The 17,333-nt window shown below is 54.5% G+C and overlaps 3 protein-coding genes across 17 annotated transcripts; 1 reads left to right on the top strand and 2 right to left on the bottom strand.

Annotated features, from left to right (window-relative positions):
- Positions 1-619: 619 nt before the first annotated feature.
- On the top strand, positions 620-7,211 carry Rps6kb2 (ribosomal protein S6 kinase, polypeptide 2). Of its 13 annotated transcripts, none has more exons than NR_153661.1 (15): positions 620-835; positions 1,141-1,181; positions 1,280-1,400; positions 1,675-1,743; positions 2,788-2,935; positions 4,298-4,437; positions 4,543-4,600; positions 4,676-4,776; positions 4,910-5,000; positions 5,084-5,393; positions 5,875-5,937; positions 6,047-6,124; positions 6,214-6,321; positions 6,409-6,521; positions 6,804-7,211. NR_153661.1 is itself a non-coding variant. In NM_021485.3 (15 exons), exons 1-15 carry the CDS (start codon positions 758-760, stop codon positions 6,991-6,993), a joined length of 1,458 nt encoding a protein of 485 aa, NP_067460.1. In that variant the 5' UTR covers positions 620-757; the 3' UTR covers positions 6,994-7,211. The 13 variants fall into 13 exon arrangements, 6 of the variants coding, with proteins under 6 accessions (NP_067460.1, XP_030106877.1, XP_030106875.1 ...); NM_021485.3 differs by lacking the exon at positions 4,298-4,437 and having other exon boundaries at positions 5,084-5,174; positions 5,286-5,393; XR_003952798.1 differs by lacking the exon at positions 4,298-4,437 and having other exon boundaries at positions 652-835; positions 5,084-5,152; positions 5,286-5,393; positions 6,804-7,208.
- Positions 7,212-7,292: 81 nt separating this feature from the next.
- Positions 7,293-9,357, bottom strand: Ptprcap (protein tyrosine phosphatase, receptor type, C polypeptide-associated protein). The gene is made up of 2 exons (NM_016933.3): positions 9,300-9,357; positions 7,293-8,080 (listed from the first exon to the last, which is right to left on the bottom strand). Exons 1-2 carry the CDS (start codon positions 9,300-9,302, stop codon positions 7,490-7,492), a joined length of 594 nt encoding a protein of 197 aa, NP_058629.2. The 5' UTR covers positions 9,303-9,357; the 3' UTR covers positions 7,293-7,489.
- A 610-nt stretch (positions 9,358-9,967) lies between these two features.
- Coro1b (coronin, actin binding protein 1B) lies at positions 9,968-15,392 on the bottom strand. 3 transcript variants are annotated; one of them, XM_006531741.3, is made up of 11 exons: positions 15,274-15,392; positions 14,459-14,661; positions 14,018-14,140; positions 13,784-13,913; positions 13,382-13,563; positions 13,177-13,296; positions 12,504-12,608; positions 12,278-12,423; positions 11,424-11,481; positions 10,513-10,776; positions 9,968-10,406 (listed from the first exon to the last, which is right to left on the bottom strand). In XM_006531741.3, exons 2-11 carry the CDS (start codon positions 14,657-14,659, stop codon positions 10,281-10,283), a joined length of 1,455 nt encoding a protein of 484 aa, XP_006531804.1. In that variant the 5' UTR covers positions 14,660-14,661; positions 15,274-15,392; the 3' UTR covers positions 9,968-10,280. The 3 variants fall into 3 exon arrangements, with proteins under 3 accessions (XP_006531804.1, XP_006531805.1, NP_035908.1); XM_006531742.1 differs by having other exon boundaries at positions 15,281-15,391; NM_011778.3 differs by having other exon boundaries at positions 15,267-15,349.
- Between the last annotated feature and the right edge of the window lie 1,941 nt (positions 15,393-17,333).

The raw sequence follows: 17,333 nt of genomic DNA, 5'->3' as shown, positions 1-17,333 counted from the left end.
GGCTTCGTTTGGGATCGAACCCCAGCAGTCACTTGCCATTTGTATGGCAAGTGATTTTACCCGCTGAACCATCTCGCCAGTTCTCATCCATCCTTTCAACTATATTCTATTAAAATATCTATTCTGAACTAGGCAGCTCAAATACTCGGTATGCATACATTAGCAAAAGTCCATATTTAGGTGTGTTGAGCCCTTCAGAAAGGGAGCCTTGAAACAAAGCCCAGGCAGTCGCCCAGAAAATGTCAGACCTGCAGGGTCTGTGAGCTTCAGGGAGGTTGTATGGAGTGTCCCTAATACAGCTTACTGTCCCCTAATACAACCGAACAGACACAAGTTTTCTTTCTGGGCAGCTCACAGCACTAAGAAGGGCTGAGGAGTTGCCACTTAAACGTTCATGCATCTGTAATTCTGCCCATTAAATCTTGAACTTGCTCCAGAGTCAAAATGGGAGCCTCTGTGCGCGCGGCTCGGGGCGAGAGCTGGCCCAGGAGAAACCGACAAGGAAGATGGTCTAGTAAAGCCTATTCTATTCATAAGGCTTGCAGGATGGGAGGTCCAGATGTCTGGAACTACGACTCCCGAGAGGCTTTCCGACAGGCGCCATCTTTTCTTCCCACTCGACTTGAGAGTGGGTGAAGCTATTGCGTCAACAGAGCGAGCGGCTGCTGTCGCGGAGAAATGACGTAGGCACAGCCCGGTGCTGTCAGTCAGAGTTCTGCCTGGTCCGGGCCAAGGGTCCCGCGGGACCGGCGGGGCCATGGCGGCCGTATTTGATTTAGACTTGGAGACCGAGGAAGGGAGCGAGGGCGAGGGCGAACCGGAGTTCAGCCCTGCGGTGAGTGTTTCTCTCCGGGCGCGACTGGACCCGGGAGCCCGGCTGGTTAACCAAAACCCTGGCGCTCCCAACTCTGAGTGGTTTGTGACCCCTACAAACCCAGATCCAGCCCCAACCCCAACCCCAGCCCCAGCCCCTGGACCCAATCTTTCCTTTTCTATCCTTGGTCTCTCCTTCCCAACCTTTCCCCATCCCTGCTCCTGTCTTCTATCCTTGGTCCTCTCCCCTGGGCCAAGCAGTTGAGCCTAGGTTGGGAGGAGGTATTCTGGCACCTCCCATGGTTCTTATTACTTGGTTTCTCACAGGACGTGTGTCCCCTTGGCGAATTAAGGGCTGCTGGCCTGGAGTGAGTGAGGGTCTTGCTTGGGGGGTGGGGGTATGGAGTAGGGGTCGGGACTTGGAGTACACTAGAGCCTTTCCCTCATTAACTTATTCTGTCTTTAGGACAGTGGGACACTATGAAGAAGTAGAGCTGACAGAGAGCAGCGTGAACCTGGGTCCTGAGCGCATCGGGCCCCACTGCTTTGAGCTACTGAGTGTACTGGGCAAGGGGGGCTATGGCAAGGTACTAACATCCCTCTCTCCCTGGCGACCTCAGCTCTAGCCTGAGACAGCATACTATCCTTCACACCCAATAGGCTTGTAAATGTACGGAGTCTCTGATGGAATTCAGAGCTGGAGACCTGGGGGAAGGAAGGGCATATCCTTTCAAAATCTGATGGAGATCTTTACTGTTCCACCCTTAAGCTGAGTTTAGACCTTTTGGTCCCTTTAGGGTGGGGCAACCTTGAAGGTGGGGTGTGGTCAGAGAAGTTAATCCTGTCTCCCCTGCCCTACAGGTGTTCCAGGTGAGAAAAGTGCAAGGCACCAACTTGGGAAAAATATATGCCATGAAGGTCTTAAGGAAGGTGAGTCACTCGCTTAGCCAGCAGAGACAGAGTAGCTGCCATCCCCATCAGCCTGTGCCAGGTCTCGGGAAGACAGCCGGAAACATGATAAAGACAGTCCTTATCTTGACACTTGCTGACTTAGCATCTATTGTCATACATACGATTTTGGAGTAATTCTTGGATGGAAGAAGCTGGCCTGCTAGGGCACATATGGCAAGCTTTGATTGTCAGGACTCATGAGGACAGGCAGTACTGTTGGCATTCTGTGAATAGAAGCCCAGGATGCAGCGCAACAGGAACCCACGACAAAGAATTGTGTGGCTCAGTGTGTCAGCAGGGTCAAGTTGAGCTGAACTTGGTAGGATACTGTGTAGTCTCAGGACTTGAATGGGTAAAGCCGGAGGATCTGAGTGGTGGTAGGCCAGCACACCAGGGGCTACATAATGATACCTTGTCTCAAAGAACACAAGAAAGTATCAAGGGTGAGAGACTGAGAGGATAAACCGGTTCCGGAAAAGTTTACTGTTTTTAAGTCACTTCCTCTCAGGAGACAAGGTCTCACTGAAGCTGGGCTGGAGACCCAGTGGTGCTTCTGTGCCCCTCCCACAGGGCACAGGCACGCACAGCCATCGTTGGCTTTTTATATTGCTACTGAAGATTTGAACTCAGATCTTTATGCTTTCATAGTTCACACTTTGAACCTCTGAGTCCAGTGCCCAGTCCTCCCATTGTCTTTGTCATGATCAGATCTTGTGGAGGGCAGACTGGAGAAGCTTCTAGAAAGGGGGCTCTTTGTGATACTGTTCCACCCTTGGTACCCCGACTCTATGGGTTGGTTACTGTCAGGATGATATCACTGCACAGACCTAGCATCTAGACACTTACATACCCAAGTTGTTTCAATGTTTATTTGAAACAAGAGACGTGTACTGGAACACTGGCTCCTCCTCAGTATAGTTGACTCTTGAGGTTGCGCATTCTATTGAGGTGGCAGTCAATCCGCAGAGCAGAAAGGCAAGCACTCTGGATGCCTCCCCTTCTAACAGACTCCTGCATCTCTAGGCCAAGATTGTATGCAGTGCCAAGGACACAGCCCATACCCGGGCTGAGAGGAACATTCTAGAATCTGTGAAGCATCCCTTCATTGTAGAACTGGCCTATGCTTTCCAGACAGGTGGCAAACTCTACCTCATCCTGGAGTGCCTCAGTGGTAGGTGTGTGGGCTAAGCCGAGCAGGGTGTGGCAGGGAGCCAGCCCAGGAACACTGGGTGGGGACTTAGGGACTCTTGAGAGGTATCATGGAGGATGGCTAGGAGGCTCACATACCATGCCTGGCCGTGTGTCCATCTGTCTGTCTCTCTATCTGTTCATTCATTCAGCAAACATCCATCCAGTGCCTAGTGTTTGTGGGGTGGGTGGGGCTGGTGGGAGTTTATATAGATGTGATGTCCAGAGAAAATTTCATCCACTTTTTCCTGCCTGTCCTCTGTGTGCCAGGCACCCAGTCAGGTCTCACCTAGCTACATCCTTCTTCTTGGAAGTCTCATGAGTGGTTACTGTTTCTATAGGGTTTAATTTTTTTGTTTTGTTTTGTTTTGGGGGGAGGGTTCAAGACAGGGTTTCTCTGTGTAGCCCTGGCTGTCCTGGAACTCACTCTGTAGACCAGGCTGGCCTCGAACTCAGAAATCTGACTGCCTCTGCCTCCCAAGTGCTGGGATTAAAGGCATGCACCACCACTGCCCGGGGTTCGTTTTTTTTTTTTTTTTTGGTTTTTCGAGACAGAGTTTCTCTGTATAGCCCTGGCTGTCCTGGAGCTCACTTTGTAGACCAGGCCGGCCTCGAACTCAGAAATTCGCCTGCCTCTGCCTCCCGAGTGCTGGGATTAAAGACATGCGCCACCATGCCCAGCTTCGTTTATTTTTTGAGACAAGGTCTGCTTATGTAGTCCTGGCCTGCTTAGAACTTACTATATAGACCATGCTGGCCTTGAATTCAGGAGATCTGCCTGTCTTTGCAGACTGAGTGTTGGTATTAAAGGCATGTGCTACACACTTTCTTGTTTTGTCTTTTTGAGGCAGGGTCTTACTATATAACATTGTTTGGCCAGGAACTCATTACATAGAACTCAAAAGACATTCCCTGCCCCTGTCTGGGATTTAAATTATGTGCCATCACACCTAGCAGGTCTGTTTTTAAACTAGCTTTGAGGGTCTAGCTTCCCTGGGCTCTTCACCTCCACTAATTGCGAAGGTCATCTTCCTGGAGCACGTGTCTCTAAACACCCAAACAAGGCCTTGGTCTTTTTGGTCATGCCATTACTCACCAAGAGTGATTGAGAGCCATTCCTTCTCCCTGTCTGCCCAGTACCAGCTGAACCCTACAGCGACTTCCTGCATGCTTGGCGTCCCGTCCCACTCTATCCAGACAGAGAGCCACACCGTCACTGCCCCTTCCCCATCACTGTGTTGAGATTAGCTTCCTCCGCCCTCTATCATGAGGCTCTGGAGTTCCCAGAGCTATGACCTGAGCCTGGCATCCTAGAGCACTGTCCACATGTCTGTCTTCCCATTAGACTGAGCATCCTGAGGGCAATGGCTGGGTCTCCTCAACTCTGCCCCAGCTTCTCGCAGCACAGGGCCAGGCACCAAGTGCGTAGGCGACGGTAGATGTTTGCTGATTGAATTGAGTCCCCACGGCATCTCTGGGAGGCAGGTAGGGTGGGATCTACAAGTCCCATTTTTCTCTAGAAGAAACTGACGCTCAGACAGTAGCGAGGCTGGGCCCGAGTGCACAGCTGCTGATGTGCTTGTGTCACAGGTGGTGAGCTCTTCACACATCTTGAGCGAGAAGGCATCTTCCTGGAAGACACAGCCTGGTGGGTGTCTGGGGGTGCTGGTCCTTGCCTACACCCCAACCTTTGCCCTGCCTTTACCTTGTCCTGTCTTTGCAGCTTCTACCTGGCAGAGATCACACTAGCCCTGGGCCATCTCCATTCCCACGGCATCATCTACCGGGACCTCAAGCCTGAGAACATCATGCTCAGCAGCCAGGGTGAGCACGCTGCGTGCACGCATGGGCGTTACACCCCTGGCCTTGCCAGCGTCTGCAGGGCAGGGCTGAGGAGCCCACAAGTAGGCCTGGCCATATGTCATCCCAGGGCTTCTCTTTTAACATTCTTCCTCAGGCCACATCAAACTGACAGACTTTGGACTTTGCAAGGAGTCCATTCATGAGGGTGCTATCACTCACACCTTCTGTGGCACCATTGAGTACATGTAAGTAACACCTGGCTGGCCAGGGTCTGGGAGGATTACCAGAGAGGGCCTGCCCTTAACTGACACTTCCACCTGCCTCCCAGGGCCCCAGAGATTCTAGTGCGCACTGGTCACAACCGGGCAGTGGACTGGTGGAGCCTGGGAGCCCTGATGTACGACATGCTCACTGGATCGGCAAGTCCAGCTTCCTTGGGCGCAGGGTGGGTGTTGGGGAGATCCCTTCCAGGTTGGGGCAGGACTGGGTGGGAGGACCCCTAGGCTGCCCTCACCTTCTGCCTTCTCCAGCCGCCCTTCACTGCAGAGAACCGGAAGAAAACTATGGATAAAATCATTAAAGGGAAGCTGGTGCTGCCCCCCTACCTCACCCCGGATGCCCGGGACCTTGCCAAAAAGGTGGGGCTCCTTCTCATCCAGGGACTTATTTCTGCCTCTTCCCTAAACCCTGTCAGCAACTCTGCATGTCTGATCGACTGTCCCTAGGCTCTGGGGAAGGCCATGCCTTAACCCCCTGCCTGTGCAGTTTGTCTCTGGGGATGGCAGACACATTGGCTTTGGAATGAGAACCCTGAGTTTAGGCCTGGGCTCCGAGAGCCTGAGCACTGTCCCTGAGCAGGACTGAATCTCTGTCTTTATCAGCAGGGTGTTCTTGTGAGTTAGCCCTGCTCCATCAGAAAGGCCACGACCAGCCTCCTAAGGGAAGGGGAATGCCACCAAGGTTGCATGAAGAGGGCACTGTTGACCCAACTCTGAAAGGATTGAGGGGTGCATCGGGCAGAGGCCATGTTCTAGACCCTATTTCTGCTTGCCTGGTCCCCATTCTGGAGGCTGGGCACACACCATCTACTTCTCTCCACCCTTACCTTACCCTGTTCAGTTTCTGAAGCGGAACCCCACTCAGCGAATTGGGGGTGGCCTGGGAGATGCTGCTGATGTCCAGGTGAGTCTGGTTATGTCACAGTGAACTGGGGCCGGAGGATGACGTGGATATAGCAGGGAGATAGGCAAGGGGAGTAATTGACATATTCCCGGGCGCCCTCTACCCTCAGAGGCACCCCTTTTTCCGGCACATCAATTGGGATGATCTCTTGGCCCGCCGCGTGGACCCTCCCTTCAGGCCAAGTCTGGTGAGTATATGGGGGTCATTTTGGCCACATGGCATGTGGAGGTCCTGTCCTTTGGAGTCCTTTAATTCCCCACACGGATTTTCCCACAGCAATCAGAAGAGGATGTGAGCCAGTTTGATGCACGATTCACACGGCAGACGCCGGTAGATAGTCCAGATGACACAGCCCTCAGTGAGAGTGCCAACCAAGCCTTCCTGGTGAGGGCCTGGGGGTTATGGGGACCGAAGGATTGTAGCTAGGGATTGGAGATGCCAGCATCACCTGGCCTGGCCTCTTCCCCACAGGGCTTTACATATGTGGCACCTTCTGTCCTGGACAGCATCAAAGAGGGCTTCTCCTTCCAGCCCAAGCTGCGTTCTCCCAGACGCCTTAACAGCAGTCCCCGCACCCCCATCAGGTACCCAGGAGCAGGGCAGGCGTGTGCCTGGGGCAGGGTTCCCTAGCATGGACTAGTACCTGTGGGCTACTCGGCCAAGCTTTCCTTTAAAGGCTGGCCTCAGGCCCCTGCTCAGTGTGGGACCCCAGGCCCTGTACATCTGTAACAGAGGCTGCTAAAGTGGTAGTTTGTGGACCTACAACTTGTGTGCCCAAGTAGATAAAGTGCCTCACCTCCCTTCCCTGCTGCCAGTATTACTGACCAGGCCCGGAGGCTCTGACTCAGCCTTGCTTTCTCTTGCAGCCCCCTCAAGTTCTCTCCCTTTGAGGGGTTCCGGCCCAGTCCCGGCCCACCAGAGCCCATGGAGCCATCTCTACCTCCACTCCTACCATCACCACCATCACCACCACCCACAAGCACTGCCCCCCTTCCCATCCGTCCTCCCTCAGGAACCAAGAAGTCCAAGAAGGGACGGGGCCGCTCAGGGCGTTAGGAGAATAGAGGAAGAGAGGGCAGCTGTGAGAACCCGGCTCGTTCCGACCTGCGGATAGTCAAGCGATCAGAGTATGTCTTGTGTGTGAGAGTGAGCCTTACAATCATGTCCACTGAAGCCACTGGCAGTGGCTCCCAACCCCCATCCCATTAGAAGGGACTTGGCCTGCCCTTTGGAACTGTGCCCTTGTAGAAGAAGTAAAGGACTGAATCATGGCAGAGTGGCTTTTGCCGGACTCCGGGACACAAGAGTGGCATGTTTAGGGAGAGGAGGGGATCCTAAAGGACCACGGACCTCAGTGCTTACAAAGTTTTATTTTTAATGTTTGCCCAGTGCCTGTCTGGGATGCACACACACACTCTGGGGAACTGGTTGGGGTGTCAGTCTAAGAAGCTGATGTAAGGGTGGGGTGACGAAGGTCCAGGGCAGCTTGTGTTTCACCATAACATGCATGGGAAAAGTCAGAGGCTGGGGCAGGAACAGGACAAGCTGACTCCTATAGTGCAGTGACCCGGAGGCCCTGGCCCCCTGCTCCTCCAGCGCTGTCATCCCAGGCAGCACTACCAGAAAAGGCATGCAGGTCACTCAGCAGGGCCTCGGCGCTGCTGCCTGAGCCCACAGGACCCTGAGAGCTCAGGCCCAGGCCCCCGTCACTGTCTGTGTCACGTGGATCTCGGGTCTGCTCTGCTTGACACCGCTGCTCCTCTTCCTTGGCGGCAGCTTCCTCGGGGCCACCATCTATCACAAAATCTTCTGCATCCTCTTCATCCTCCGGCGGCCCTGATTCTTCTGGGGATTCCAGCTCAGTGCGGGCGCGAAGCCAGCGGCCTGCAGGGCTGGCCCAGAGCAGGCGGCAGGTGTGGCCCCACAAGGCAGCACCCAGGCGAGCTGGGTGGTAGTACCCCCCTGAGGCATGGCTGAGGCGACGCCAAGCCAAGGCTAGGGCAGTGACCAGCAGCAGCAGGAGCAAGAGCAGCAGGACAATGGTGACCACACTGGAGCCCACACCGTCCTCTGGGTCTGCCCCAGAGGCCAGTGCCCCTGGCAGGGCCATCAGCACCCCAAATCTGAGGGTACCAGGCAGAGCCTGTGGGAGACAGTAGGGAGGAGTTGTCACCTGATGAGACCAACTGAATTCTAACAAAGACCTCAGCTGCCTCAAGCAAAATAGAGACAGTCAAGCAGAAAATCACCAGCCCATATTTGGTTAGGCCTTTGCTATTGTGCTCACCTTCAACCCAACCCTGTAACTCACTTCTCACTGCCTGAGGCCTGTGCCTGTCAGAGGCCTGTGCGTTGGCCTTCCCTTTGCTCAGACACTACTTCACAGCCTCATGGTGACATGCTTGCCAAGCCTGGCTAGGCCTGGCTGATGATGAGGTCCTGCCCGGCTGTTTTTTTTTTTTTTTAAACTTACTCACTTTACATTCTGGTCACTGTCCCCTCCGGGTCACCCCCTCCCACACCTGCAAGACTTCTACAGCTAACTTGTCAGACCTCAGCCCACCCATTCACCGACCTCAGGTCCCTTGATTACTCTTTTCCCACCAAATCCTACACTAGAGAATAATCTTGATCCAGTTGTGTTACATTTCCCACCAGAATAAGCGCCTGGATTTGGGGTGGGGAGCACTTAAAACCATGGACATAGATGCTCAGTGGATATTAGCTGGCTGTGTGGCCTGGCCTGCCTTGCAGTAGAGGGAGTTGAAGGGGTCTGAGAGGCTAGTGGCAGGTTGCTCTCTGGAGGCCATGATGGAGATATCTAGACCAGCTCAGAGGTTGACTGGTCCTAGAATGAGGGGTCTTTGAAGCCCCTCCTCGACCATGGGGCTGCCCCAGCTGCAGGGTTTCCGTTGTTCAGCTCCCCACTCTACCCCAAAGGGCCTCAGGCGTGCAGGGCCACCGGTCTGGGGGCAGCATGTGTAGCTATCAGAGGAAGCCTGCGGTTGGAACAAAGCAGGTGGTGGGGGTGGTAGCAGGGGGTGGGGGGAAGGGTGCTGGGCACAAGGCTCCCCCGTAGCATACCAAGCTCTGGAGAAAGAGTTACACCTAAACTCGGCTCGTGAGGGGACCAGGTGGAGGACTGTCCCAAGGGTCTTGGAATAGGGCTGTGCCCAGGGTGAGGAACTAGAGGACCTACCTTTAATCCCAGAGAGCCCAGATCTGAGGTGAGGGCTAAATTCCAACCCATTCTAGTCCTGGGTCTCAGGCTACGGAAGGAGACCCTTCCTTAACTCCTGGAACCTTGATATTCCATCCCCAGCCCACGGTGCCCCAAGAGCCCAGAGGGTCCCACAGCTCACCATTGATCCGATGGCTTTTGCACGGGCACCCACCTCTGACTGTTTAGTGAGAAGTGAGCCCCACAGCTCTCAGTAGAGTAGCTAGTAGGAGTTACACTTCCGTTTCCTGCCCAAAATGCCCCACCCACTCTTGTCTATTACAGGACCCTCACTGGGTCTCAGCCTCAGGATTACCCAGACAGGTATTAGATCTTCTCTCTCTAGGTGAGGCTGGGGCCACAGGATCTGTGACCAGAACTCCAAAGGGAGGAAGTGTGCATCTATCTAACTCAAAGCAGGACAGCCACCTATACATTATGTAGCTTTGGCAGGTCTGGAACTCTGAGCTCCTAGCTCTGCCTCTGGGGTACTGGGACTAAGTGGGTATCTGGTTAGCCTTAAAACAAAAAACCAAAACAACAAAACTGTACACATGCCTGCATACGTGGGGACAAATGGAAGTCAGATGCCTCTTTCCACTGTGGGCTCCAGGAGTTGAATTCAGGTCTTCAGGCTTGCTTAGCAAGAGAATTTACCCACTAGCCCATCCCCCACACCTTTCCCTGGCCTTTTCACCTCAGTTTCTCTGTATGGTGGAATTCTGGTATGCAGGGGCTACTTTCCATATAAGGTTTGCAGTTTCCCTTTCTAGCATCCACTCCTAATCCTCCACAACAGTAGGTCAAACCTGGCTTTAGAAAGAGCATTTTATTTGGAATGAAAATATAGACCCCATCTCTGCTGCTTTTTCTGGTGAGGGGGCAGTGGGTTGGGCAGGTCGAGGAGATGGTCCCTTAAAGTACTTGGGAATTTGCCTTGGTACAAAAATCTTCCAAAAGTCAGGTGGTGCTTCCAACCTGGGCCCCAGGCTGTGGAGAGGTGCAAACTGGCTGTGACCTGCCACAGAGGCACTGAGCAGCCAACTGCCTGGTGTGACCTGGCCACAGAAGCTAGGTGGGAAGGGTTGGAGGAGGCAGTGTCGGGAGCAGGTCCCTGGTGGTCCTATGTATCCCCATTCTCCATGCGGCCCAGCTGCTCCTCCAGGCGGCTGATACGTTCTCCCTGCTCCTTGACCAGCATCCGGAGTGCCCGGAGCTCCTGCATCACCTCTTCCAGCTTCCCAGCTTCCTACAAAGACAAATGGAAGTCAGAGGCTATCAGCCATAACCCACCCCCAGGGAAGAGGCCTGGTGCCTAGCCAATGGGACAGCACTCCCAAATGTAGGTCACATACACCAGCCCCAGCAAGGTTGCCACTGGGGACATCAGTAACTGCAGTAGCTGTGGAGGCTCCGGAGCGGCTGTAACTGGCAGGCCTGCTGTCTGATAGCACGTTGCGCCGGCTGACCTTCAGGTCCCGTTGTTTACTGGGCACATAGGCTTCCCGTAGTGAGATGAGGATTGGATTAGCATCCTGACCGCTCACCCAATCCTCTGCTTCAAGAGCAGCCTCAGGCCCGGCTGTGTCAGGGTACAGATCATCCTGGAAGAGGTCAGACTGCGCACCGCGTAGGGGAGGTCAGAATCAGTTGGAGGTCCCGACGATCAGGGGTCTCACATCTGGTCTCTGAGTGGCTGCATCCTCAACACCCTCCTGACTTGTACTCTTGCCAACCCATCCTCCAAATGCCTGATCCTTCCTGGCACAGCCCTTGCTGGCACCATCTCCAGCAAACCACAAGGACCAGCTATGTGGCTCTGTGGAATCCTGGGAGCCATATCTATGGCCCACAGATTATGAGCTTTGCTGCAGGCCATGGCTGGCAGACTGTAAACACCAGCTGCAGGACAGTGGGACTGTGTTCCAGGATCCTCCCCATGGGTTTCATGACCAGAGCCCCTGTCCTTCATGCCCTTCTTCTAGCCCTGCCTCCCACAGACCACCATTCCAACCCCACAGCTAGTCTGGCCTCCTAGGGGAGGCCCTCTGTCCCTCTTCCCCCATCTTGCTCTTAAGTGCCTGGTCTGTCACTGCAGGGCTTCAGCTCATCCTGTGCCATTCCTCCAACAATTTACTACAACTCAGTCCACCCTGGAATCAGTACAGCCCATAGGTTCCATCCACTCATCAGCCTCGCCCACCGCTTTGGTGTGGTCCTTCTGCTAGGGATGGGAGTGGGTGGACAGGGTTACCAGCAGCCTCACCTTTCTTGGCACAGTCATGACTATGGGCTCACACTTGCGTTCATGCAGTTTGTAGAACCTGGAAAAGGGAGGGGAGTCATGGTGGAACCTCCCACAATTTTCCAGTTTCCCCACCTGGATATTCCCACAGGTAGACCTGAGACCACACACACAGGCTGCCTTGTGAGTTCATGGCCTCCCTAGAGCATGACCCTAGGCAACCTTACAATTGTGATTCTTATTCTCTCTTTCTCTCTCTGTCTCTGTCTCTTTTTGAGATAGGGTCTCACTGTATAGACCAGCCTTGTTTAAAACTCATGGAGTTCGACCTGCCTCTGCCAGAAGCTAGGATTAAAGGAGTGAGTGCTCTTTATTTTACTCTCTTTATTTTTTGAAACATGGTTTCATATATTCCAGGCTGGCCCCGAGCCTAAGCTCACTACAGAGCTAAGGATGACCTTGAACTTGTGCTCCTCCCAGGGCTACCTCCCGGGTGAATCACAGGCACGCATTGCAGCTTTTGCTTTACAGTGCCATGGTAAAGCCATGGGCTCTGCTGGGCAGGCGCTGCACCAATGGAGAGCCACATGCCCATCCCTTTCCTTTGTCCTGTTGATGTTTGAGACAGGGTCTTGAACTGACCTTGAACTTTCTGTGTGGTCCTGGTGGCCTCTGTGCTGGCAGTCCCCAAGTGCTGGGGTGACAGGTGTAGGACACCATGCCCAGCTTAGCCGCCACACTCTGAGCTTCCACCTTGGATGCGGACAACCTGGCTCCTACTCTTTGTCTGACCCCCCCCCCACGCCCCCCCCCCTCACAAAGACATCCTTGAATAAAGTCTGCCTACAAATGACCGCCCCAGAGGACTTTAATACCTGGCAATTTCACACTTGCTGACCTCCAAGCCCCTCTTAGGCATGCTGCCCATACCCCTCTGGGGTTCTTTGCTGGTAAATGTATTCAGGAAGTGGATGTAGGGGGGCTCATCTGTGATCTCAAAGTACCGGATGCTGGAATCGCCCTGCAGGAATAAGGAAGTCCAGCACTTAGCCAGGGCCTTCCATTATGCTCAGCCTAAGTTTGCTGCCCACCCAGCCTCACCTTGCCACAGACATAGACCACACTGGTGTCTGGGTCATAAAAGGGCAGTAGAGCCCCATTGCTTGAATCCAGCTCCTGCAGGGCCATGGGCTCCTCAAGGTTTTCCTAAGTACATGAGGGACAATTGGGTCGAGTCAGCATCCTCTCCTTCCGAGCACTGCTAGACTGGCCTCGGCCGGTCTCACACCAGTCAGCAACACTCCTCAGCATGCTAGCGGTTTTCTCCATCTCCAGGGCCCACTTCCCAGCCTTCTCCAGGCCTCAAGACTACTCCCAAACTAATGGGCAAGTGTTGAAGACATCTGGCCACAGGAAGGGTGGGGGCCCAGGTGGTACCAGCCCAGGCCTCAAGAGGACCCTCAGAGCACACTGCTAAGGGACAGTCTCTCTACCCAGGGACTGGAAGCTCTAAGGAGAAGGGTACCTTTATGGTTTGCGCAAGCAAAAACTAAGGATGTGGGAGGCAGTGGGGGAGTGCTAGGGAGAGCCAGGGAGCTGGAAACAGGGAAGGGAGGGATGGCAACGTCCCGGGAGTCTCAAGAGCCAGGCTGAGAATCCAAGCAGTACAGACAGACGTCTCCATGCTAATCTGTCTGCCAGGCCCAGGGAGGAATATGCTAGGGTGAGGCCCAGGTCACAAGCCTGCCCGCCTTAGGCTTGCTACATCACTCACTGGGTCCCAGAGCGCCAGCTGCCGTTCACTCATGCGGCTGAAACCTGTGGTGAACACCTTCCCGTCAGCTAGAAAGATGGCCCGCATGGGCCGGGCCCCCTCGTGAGCCTTTTCACGTTCCTGTAGGATGGACAGGTGGTCAGTACAGTGCAGATCAAGGCCCTGAGTCTGGACATTGTCATATTTGCCCTTTGGGGATACCTACTGCCACCAGGGTGCCCCGCCTAGGATCGATGATTCGGACGCTCTTGTCCTTGCAAGCTGAGCAAAAGAGGCTGCCATTGTGGTTCCAGCTCACGTTGTAGATGAGGTCGGGGTGCAAGCTGTCCAGACGGTACAGCTCCTCTGCAGTGCCCACATTCCAGATAAGTACCACATTGTCACAACCTGATGGGCAAGCGGTCATCAGCTCAGGTAGCCAGGCATGCACTCGTAGGACCATCAGCCCACTAGGCCCACTCTGCCCCCGCCTCTTGAACTGATCCGGGCCACCATCTTTGCAGGCATCACTTCCCCTGTTAGACTGGCCTGTGAGAGGCTGCTGAACATTCCAGGATCATCCTGGAGAAGGGCGGAGAGCAAGGGGTAGGTATGGGATGGTGCAAACCTGCACTGAGAAGCACATTTCGGGCTGTGGGGTGCCAGGTGATAATGCCCACGCGCTTGGTATGCCCCTCGAGCACCACTACTGGCTCTGTCAGAGGGGAGGTCAGCCCATTTTCTGGAATCTGCCATACCTGCGGTAGGGAGACGGAGCATGGGCTCAGGCCTGTGCTTGCCCCTGCTGCCAGCATCCTTCAGCCACACCCTGAGACCCTGACTTGAACGGTCCTTTGCTCACCATGACAGTGCAGTCCTCTGATCCACTGGCAATGACTTCATCATTGTGGGGACACCAGTCAATATCCAGAACAGGCCCCGTGTGCCCACACACTGTCGGGTAGGCCTTGTCAATGCGGCCCGTCTGTAGTCATGAAGAGCAGTCAGAGAAGAACCCAAAGTCCCGACCTCCATTCCTCCCAGTATCTATGGGCCCTCCAAGGTGCAAGAATAATGTGACTGCCCTGGTTCCTGGTGGCCCAGATGTGTCTGCTCCACCCAGCATATGAGGAAATGCCTGCTGCAGCCTCTTATCCACACTTGGTGGCAATAAACACTTTTTCTACTTCCATCAACAATCCATCAGTAGCCACGGGCCAAGAAGTGGCACAAACTGCCCTGCCCACAGGTGTGACCAGAGTGTCCTCAGATGTCCTCTCCACCCTGACCCGCTGAGGCCCACCTTGTTTAGAGGAAGCACCATAAAGGCGCCTCCACCACTGGCTTCCACAATCACTGCCAGGAACTTGGGGTTGACTGCGCAGAAGGTGCTGTCCCAGGTAACTCGGGACACTCGAATGTCCTCATAGCACTGGTCATTCTTGACCGGCTGACCGAATACATGCCGGAATTTGCTCTGCCGCACAACTTTTCGGAAGGACATGTCTGTGAGGGCAGAGACACCTGAATCAGCTCTGCTCTCCAAAGAGACACACAGAGCATGTCACCAGGAAATTGGTCCAGCGTTAGCTGGGAGTCTCTATTTCCCCAGTTATAGAAAGGGCTCATAGGTGCAGACCAACACTCTCTGCCTCCCCATCCCCTCCCTGGCTAGGGGTCTGAGTGTGTGTGTGCTGCTGAAAGGGAGACAGAATTTAGATCTTCTGTAGGTCCCAGATGGTTCCAAGGCGCTTTCCACACCCAGAGTTTGAAGGCTGGGTGATGGGGAGAAGAGGCAGCAAAAGGGGTTGGTTGGTCTAGCAAGGCCGCAGCTCAGTCCCGGGGACTGTGCAAAGAGCTGCAGAAGTCGGGCCTAGGGACCCTGGCTGAACAGGGGTCGAGGATACTGCCAGGTCCTCAAAGTGGCCTTGGAGCACGGTCCAAGTGAACCAGGAACCCAACTTCCAAAGATCCCAGCCCAGAAAGGGAGAGAGGGGCGGCTGGGGGGTGGGAGGGAGTCGGGAATGAAGGTGGGGCGAGGCGCTCTTCCGGCTCGCGCCCCCTGCCCCAGGCCCACGTCTGCGCCCCTAGTCCGTCCCTGCCGCTCTCACCGCTCACCGCTCACCGCTCTCCGCTCCCCAGGGGCGCCGGGGACTGCGGCGGCGACCTCGGGCGGCTCCGGATCCCGGCCTCTGGGAAGCAGGAAGCGGGAATCAGGAAGTGATAGCCGAGGGAGGCGGGGGCGGGGCAAGGTCACGCGCAGAAGGCGGGGCTTTAGGATGTCCCGCCCACGGGGCAAGGCCTAGTCGCCAGGCCCTGGGCTGCTTGTTGAAAGGGGCGGGCCTGCTTGGAGCCGCGGGTACAGACTGTGCGAGTCTCTTGAGGTGGGGTGAAGCCTGCCCTCTGATTTCCCTACCCAGTTCTACCCAAAAGTATTCTCTCGCTCCGCCTCCAATGTTTTCACGTGTTTTTTGTTTTGTGTTTGAGACAGGTTGTTACTCTGCATACTTGCTGGCCTGGAACTAGCAAAGAACTTACAGATATCTGTGCAAGGATTAAAGGCATGTGCCACCACACCCTGCCATAGGTATGGGTTTTAAAGTTGGGGGGTTCCTGATGTCAGATATGTACATTGAAGAGGTGAAAGGCAATCTCTTACATCTTGATGGACTCCTGTGGCTCCTGCTCTGGCTTAGAGAAAATCGAAGTAGAGGATGACAGTGGATCCCATGCATAATGCATGTCCTTTCTCTCCTCCATCCCATCAGAGCCTGGATTTGCCTCCTCATATTTGCCCTATCTCCTCTCATCCTGGAGGACGTAGGTGTCCCTGTTAGGACCCACTGTAGTAAGAGAACACTATTCCTCTGTGTCTACCTCCAGTAACCAGTGGTGATACGAGGCCGTCTTTCCCAGAAAGGGAAGAGGGACGTGGGAAGAGGCAGGGCAGAGGTAAAGGTGCTTTGTTTAGCCTTCATGAGGCCCCAACTGTGTGTGGGAGGCTAAGTGGACTTGTGTCCCACCTCAGTGGTCACTATACTCTGAAGAAACAGGCCTAGAGAGGACAGGTGCTTGATTGAGACCTCCCAGCTGGGATTCAGCCCAACTTTGTTATTTCCAATGTCTTGGGATTTCTCACTGTTTGTAAAACCTGGAGCTAGGGAGGCAGGAGTGTGGCTTGACTTGGGTAGCAGATGTTCACAGGGAAGCCCATATGATGCCAGGTGGCTACAGTTCTAAGTACCACCCCCACCCCCCACATCACCCCACTTCAAATAAAATCCATAGTTCCATGTTCCTATGTCAGAATTCCTGTCTGACCCCAGGGCACCCAGCACTGTCCCCTCTCAGCACGTGTCCCAGTGACAGCAAACCTCAGTTCCCACCTCAGGCTAACACATCCTGCTCCCTTCTTCCTTCTGGAAGCTCTTCCTAGCCTTGGGAAGGCTTCATCCCTCAATGACCCCAGGCCTCAAGTGTCACTTCCCCTGTGGGTCTTTCTGAGCTCTCCTCTCACCCAGTTCTTCCTGTTCCTGGTTCCCATTAATCGTTCTTAGTCCCAGATGCTACATTGTGTAATTATTTGGCACCCTGCTAAGATTCATGCCAGCAAAGGAAAGACAGGGACTTTGTCTTGTGCACTCCCCTTATCCCCCAGCCTCCACCCTGCCTTCCAGTGCCCAGAGGGAGACCCAGCCAGCACCCAGCGTGAGACCACTTCATGCTGGGTGAGCGAATGAGCAGCAGAGCTGAATATAGAATTGCAAAATATTCCTATTCACAGCTCTCAGAACCAACACCTGGCTCCTTTGAAGAGGCACAGGCATCTCACCTGGAGGGGGAAGGCGGACACACACACACACACACACACCCCGCAGTATGTTGCCTGAGCTGGGGACTGTTTTGAGACTGAAGTCTCTCCAAACCTGTGCTGTGAGCCCCTAGGAAGCCCCTTATCTTGTAAAACCTTCTTTTTGAGTAGCAATTCTCCCACGTGGGAAAGGCTCCCTTTGAGAACCGTGGAGGTGGGGCCCTGAGAGATGGGGTGGGCTAAAGTTGGAGGTGGGGAAGTTTTATTCTCTGACCTGTCTGCGGTGTTGAAAAGGCTTCGAGGCCCCTATTAGGAGAAGGGAGCAGAGTGCCCCAAAGGAGACAGACATTAGGCTCTGCCCTTAGAG

This window comes from Mus musculus, chromosome 19 (genome assembly GCF_000001635.26).
Source record: "Mus musculus strain C57BL/6J chromosome 19, GRCm38.p6 C57BL/6J".
NCBI classification, from domain to species: domain Eukaryota; kingdom Metazoa; phylum Chordata; class Mammalia; order Rodentia; family Muridae; genus Mus; species Mus musculus.
Note: the sequence above shows the minus strand (reverse complement) of the source record. Positions and strands in the feature narration are given on the sequence as shown.

Excerpts from the sequence above, each read along its gene's own strand:
- Rps6kb2 (NM_021485.3), top strand. The coding sequence starts at position 758 with ATGGCGGCCGTATTTGATTTAGACTTGGAGACCGAGGAAGGGAGCGAG. Across the intron at positions 836-1,140 it reads AACCGGAGTTCAGCCCTGCG|GACGTGTGTCCCCTTGGCGA; the intron begins GTGAGTGTTTCT and ends GGTTTCTCACAG. Across the intron at positions 6,125-6,213 it reads CTCCCTTCAGGCCAAGTCTG|CAATCAGAAGAGGATGTGAG; the intron begins GTGAGTATATGG and ends ATTTTCCCACAG.
- Coro1b (XM_006531741.3), bottom strand. The coding sequence starts at position 14,659 with ATGTCCTTCCGAAAAGTTGTGCGGCAGAGCAAATTCCGGCATGTATTC. Across the intron at positions 13,914-14,017 it reads CAGAGGACTGCACTGTCATG|GTATGGCAGATTCCAGAAAA; the intron begins GTGAGCAAAGGA and ends TCCCTACCGCAG. Across the intron at positions 12,424-12,503 it reads TGGTCTATGTCTGTGGCAAG|GGCGATTCCAGCATCCGGTA; the intron begins GTGAGGCTGGGT and ends TTATTCCTGCAG.